Raw genomic sequence first — 5,105 nt, forward strand, 5'->3', positions numbered from 1 at the left:
GGGTCACAAGGAACACCAATTTTTTCCCCAACTACTCCACCACTACCTCATTGGCAAAATCTTGATTTACTTCTTTTCTCCTGCATCATCTCCTACTTTGGATCTACCATTTATACCTACAACCCAAAGTTGTCGATGATGTAGGAATTATTTTCTAATTACTCTCTGTTCTTGTTCTCTTCGCTTAAAACAACTATACGACTATCAGAGTCGTCTTCAAAACTCTCAAAATAATTTAGGCTCCGGCGAAATAAAAAACTGAACCCAAAATTGTAGTAAAGGGAAATGAGTTTTTTAAAAAAATAAGATCTTGGTGGTGAAGCCAGGACTTGAACTTGATACCTCTACATTATCTTGAGATGATTTTTCAACTCCACTAACAACACTACTATTTATAATAAATGAGTGCATATATTAAATATATAATTAACTATATATCGGGCCTTTTAAAAATTTGGAATTCGAGCGACGGCACAGATTGGCCGACTCAAGAGCCGGTCCTGACAACTATCAAGGACATTCAAAACAAAAGAAAACGACTATGTAAGAGGCACCTGATAACTAAAGATCATGGAACTCTGATCACTGGAGAATTGTTGGTAGGGCTGTAAACGAGCCGAGTCGAGCCGAGCTAGACCCAGCTCGAGCTCGGCTCGAACTCGATTCGAGCTGGCTCGACTCGAGCTCGAATTTTAAATCGAGCTAAGATTTGAGGCTCGAGCTCGGCTCGATTAGAATTCGAGCTAGCTCGGCTCGGCTCGATCTAGCTCGAACTAACAAAGAACCGCAAAATTTAATAATTAAAAAACCCTTAAAAATGAATTTCTTCATAGCATAAGGGCCATAATTGCCATTTAATTTAACCATATGGCTAAATATGCAAGTATAAATGGTTAATTCACTTTCTCCTTGTCTTTACCTTCTTTTATAGGGGAGATACACCATTAGTTTTTGTTTTCTAAGCGATGTGGGACAAAAAATGAAGGATGTAAACCTTATCGAGCCAGCTCACGAGCTCACGAGCCGAGCCAGACCAGGCTCGAGCTCGGCTCGTTTATAAACCGAGCCGAGCTGTCTCGTTTATAACCGAGCCAATTTCGAGCCGAGCTTTTTTCGAGCGAGCTGCGGGCCACGAATTTTTTGAACACCCTTAATTGTTAGGATGGTTGCTGGAGGGTCAATTGACTCTCCGTTCCGCCCTTAGCTTTGTATAAGGAAGATTTAACATCTTTTTTCATTCTCTCATAGCAATCCATTCATTCTATCTTCTCCGTATCAAACACTAGTGCAACTTGTTTCCAATAATATCATATTTTGGAGTTTGCTCCAACCGATTCAACGAGTAAATCATCAACGACACGACAAAAATGAAATTCCAAATTTAAAATAAAAATAAAAATAAACGGTCCATATCTCGCCTCCTATAACCGTGGATCACGCGCAGACTAAACGAGCGTGGGTTAGAATAATAATATTATTCAGATTCCTACAACACATCTTTTGGAATCCTTCCCCTATAAATACGGAAACGAGTAAGTAGGTGTAGAAGCGCAAACATTTCAAACAATTGAACCTTCCTTTTCTGTACAATACGACACCGTTTACAACCACACCGACTATCACCTAACATTTTCCGGCAACATGTGCAGAAGCTCCGGTTCACCTCCGGATCATCAATCCGATCATGTTTCTACCGATTCCGTTGAGACTACTGTCTATATTTCAACTTCCGGTGGCCGTACTATTCCGGCACACGCTCAAATTCTGGTAAGCAATCGCTTATTTCTAATAACTGCTGGAGTTTTCATATCTGAAATAGAAATTATGATATCTAGTTTTAACATTGTGTATAAGTTTTGAGGTGAATCAGTTGATAATATGGAATCAGATTCGTTAGATTCTGTATATTCAGAGCAATCGCCTGTTGCTTGCTAGAATAGATGAATTTCTGTGAAATCGAATATGAGTTTTATGATTCTGTATATCTGAATATATAGTATCTAGTTTATAAGTTGAGATGATTTAGTTTTGTCAGATATTTAGATCGAGTTTTTACATAGTGCAAAAGTTTTGAGGTGAATCAGTTGATTATTTGGAATCAGATTCGTCAGATTCGAGTATTCGGATACTCATTTGTTCGTCACTATTTGAATATTCGTCTGTGAAATCGAATTTTAACATTGTGCAAAAGTTTTATGTTGAATTAGTTGATATATTGAAATTAGATTCGTTCATTTTTAGTAGATTCTGGATATCTGAATTTATGAAATTTAGTTTATCTGTTGAGATAATTTAGTTTTCTTATGTATTGAAACCTAATTTCAACATTGTGCAAATGTTTAAAGATGAATCAGTTGATAATTTGTAACCAGGTTCATCTACTTTGTGTAGATTCTGGATATCTGAACTTATAATATTTAGTTTATCCGTACAGTTGATTTAGTTTTGTCATTTATTGAGATCGAATTTCAACATTGTGCACAAGCTTTATGCTGAATCAATTGATAATTCTGAATCAGATTCGTCAAAGTCTTGTATTTTGACACTCTTTTCTTCGTTTGCTATCGGAATATTCAGGCATCAGCGTCGCCAGTGTTGGAAAGCATAATTGATAATTTGAGGAAGCACCAGAGACTTGAGGAGGCGATTACGATTCCAGGTGTTCCGTGTGATGCTGTGGAGGTCTTCGTCAACTTCATGTATACCAATCGGTGAGTTTCGAACACAGGACAACGATCCTCTTTGTTGTTTTAATCGTTAAACATTGTTATGAAGTATGAACAATTCATTGTGATTTGCGAACAGATGCAGCGAAGTGGAGATGGAGAAGTTCGGGATTCATCTGCTAGCGTTGGCTCATGTTTACATGGTACGGCAGCTGAAGACGCAGTGCAGCAAGGCGTTGGTCCGACGGCTGACGGTGGAGAACGTGGTGGATGTTCTTCAACTTGCAAGGCTATGTGATGCACCTGATCTTTACCTAAAGTGTATGAGATTAATATCCAATAGATTCAAGCCGGTTGAGGAAACCGAAGGATGGAAATTCCTACAAAACAATGATCCATTCCTTGAACTCGAAATCCTCAAGTTCATCGATGAATCTGAATCGGTACGTACTTAATTAATACCTTATATTTCGTTAGATCTGAATTCCGATCAATATTGTAGACGAGCCGAGCCAGGAGCCAAGCTAGCTAGTTGGGCTCCCGCCTTAGCGAGCTGAAATGTTGAGCTTGAACTCGGGTCGTCAAATGCTCAAGCCAGTTCATGGCTCGTACGACTAGTTTTATTTATTTTTAAATAAAAAACCTATATTGAATTTTTTTACACATTGATATATAAAAAAAAAATTTATTTTTTATTCACATACACATAATTGATAATATATAATTTGTGAACTACAAAATTTATAATTTATAGAGTAAAATGCCATTTTCGTCGGTAAGGTTTGGCCAGGTTTGCGACTTTCGTCCCAAGGTTTGTTATTCCGCATCTGGATCCAAAAGGTTTGAAATCTAGCCTTAGGAGCCGGTTTCGAGTGAAGTTATTCTAAACGAGCTTTAAGCAAGTCTTGATTCACGAGTTATATTATCAACAGACCTAATTCTGATTATCTGAAAGCTGTAATTCGTTATTTGCTGATCGTTGAATGTGATATAAATGTGCAGAGGAGAAAGAGTACTAAGAAGCATCTGCAAGCACAAACTGTGTATTTCCAACTAAGTGAAGCCATGGATTGTTTATACCATATCTGCACACAAGGTTGCACAAGTGTAGGACCACACGACAAGGAACCAATCAAGAACCGAGCACCCTGCAGCAAGTTCACGACATGCCAAGGCCTCCAACACTCGATACAACACTTCGCAAGCTGCAAGAAGAGAGTTAACGGAGGCTGTGTTCGGTGTAAACGTATGTGGCAGCTCTTCAAACTCCACTCCTCAATTTGTGATCAATCACCTGATACATCTTGTAAAGTCCCCCTCTGCAGGTACCCATTTATCAATTTGGATTTAAAATTTTAAACCCCACTGTTGAAATTTTTTTTATATTTAAAATTGAAATTGAAATTTTCAGGCAATTTAAAACGAAAGGGAAGCAAGTGAATAACAAGAAGGAAGAAGCAAGATGGGAATTACTAGTTAGAAAAGTGGAAGCGGCTAAAGCTGTATCGTCGGTTTCATTACCGAAGACGAAGATAGAACACCAAGATTATGAACAAGAAGAAGAACCAAGATCATTTAGGGAAGCCATGAATTGTCATGTAAGTGTAGCATGTTGAATAGGGGTTTTTGGCCCAAATAAGTTGGGTTTAGTATGATAGGAATGGTAAAAATGGAGTTGTTTGTACACATGCTGAGGCGAGGGGGTTTTATGGGTATTTTGCCCACCTTTTCTTTGGTTGTTGGGTTGGTGATGATGATGTTTAGTTTTAGGTTGGTGAGGAGTCTTAAAAAGTAGTATTTGTGAATTGTGATTGAGAAAAAGATTGAGTTTGTTTATTTATTTATTTACGAGTGAATTACAAGTTTTGTTTTTTTATCTTTATAGTAAATTTTAAACGGTGTCATTTGTCTTTAAAACTAATGAGTTTTGTACTTAATGAGTTGACGTTAACCCGCGCGTTGCGGCGGGATGTTGAGTATGAATGTTCATAGCATCACTAAATGAAATGTGAAAATTTTTAAGTTTATGCAAAACATTTTTAATTGCTTTGCCAATGTTGTATTAAAGGATTTTACTTCAAAAGACAAACACATAATGATTTTTATATAATTAATTTTTAACCATAAATATTTTTTTTTAACTCAAAATAAGAAAAAAAATCAACCATGTAGTATAGACTAAAGTCAAAATAAGAAAAAAAAATCAACCGTGTAGTATAGACTGAAAAAAATACTATGCCAAATTTTCCCCCACGAATTAATTTTTATTTCTTTGATTCAATGATACTTTTATTATTTTATAAGAATTTGACGTCATAAGCTAATATAGATGCCAAGTCCATTTATCTTTTTTTAATATTTAGTAAAATGTTGTAACACACCCCGTTGCGTTAAACCGCGGTATTATATATCAGTTTAACCAATTATATGTGTTCTAAA

General features: G+C 36.6%; 1 protein-coding gene across 1 annotated transcript; it reads left to right on the forward strand.

Annotated features, from left to right (window-relative positions):
- The first annotated feature begins 1,530 nt into the window (after positions 1 to 1,530).
- On the forward strand, positions 1,531 to 4,546 carry LOC110911851 (BTB/POZ and TAZ domain-containing protein 1). Its single transcript, XM_022156502.2, has 5 exons — positions 1,531 to 1,767; positions 2,578 to 2,711; positions 2,806 to 3,109; positions 3,669 to 3,991; positions 4,078 to 4,546. Exons 1-5 carry the CDS (start codon positions 1,642 to 1,644, stop codon positions 4,280 to 4,282), a joined length of 1,092 nt encoding a protein of 363 aa, XP_022012194.1. The 5' UTR covers positions 1,531 to 1,641; the 3' UTR covers positions 4,283 to 4,546.
- The last annotated feature ends 559 nt before the right edge of the window (positions 4,547 to 5,105 follow it).

Source organism: Helianthus annuus, chromosome 2, assembly GCF_002127325.2.
Source record: "Helianthus annuus cultivar XRQ/B chromosome 2, HanXRQr2.0-SUNRISE, whole genome shotgun sequence".
NCBI lineage: Eukaryota > Viridiplantae > Streptophyta > Magnoliopsida > Asterales > Asteraceae > Helianthus > Helianthus annuus.

Excerpts from the sequence above, each read along its gene's own strand:
- LOC110911851 (XM_022156502.2), top strand. The coding sequence starts at position 1,642 with ATGTGCAGAAGCTCCGGTTCACCTCCGGATCATCAATCCGATCATGTT. Across the intron at positions 1,768-2,577 it reads CGGCACACGCTCAAATTCTG|GCATCAGCGTCGCCAGTGTT; the intron begins GTAAGCAATCGC and ends CGGAATATTCAG. Across the intron at positions 2,712-2,805 it reads AACTTCATGTATACCAATCG|ATGCAGCGAAGTGGAGATGG; the intron begins GTGAGTTTCGAA and ends ATTTGCGAACAG.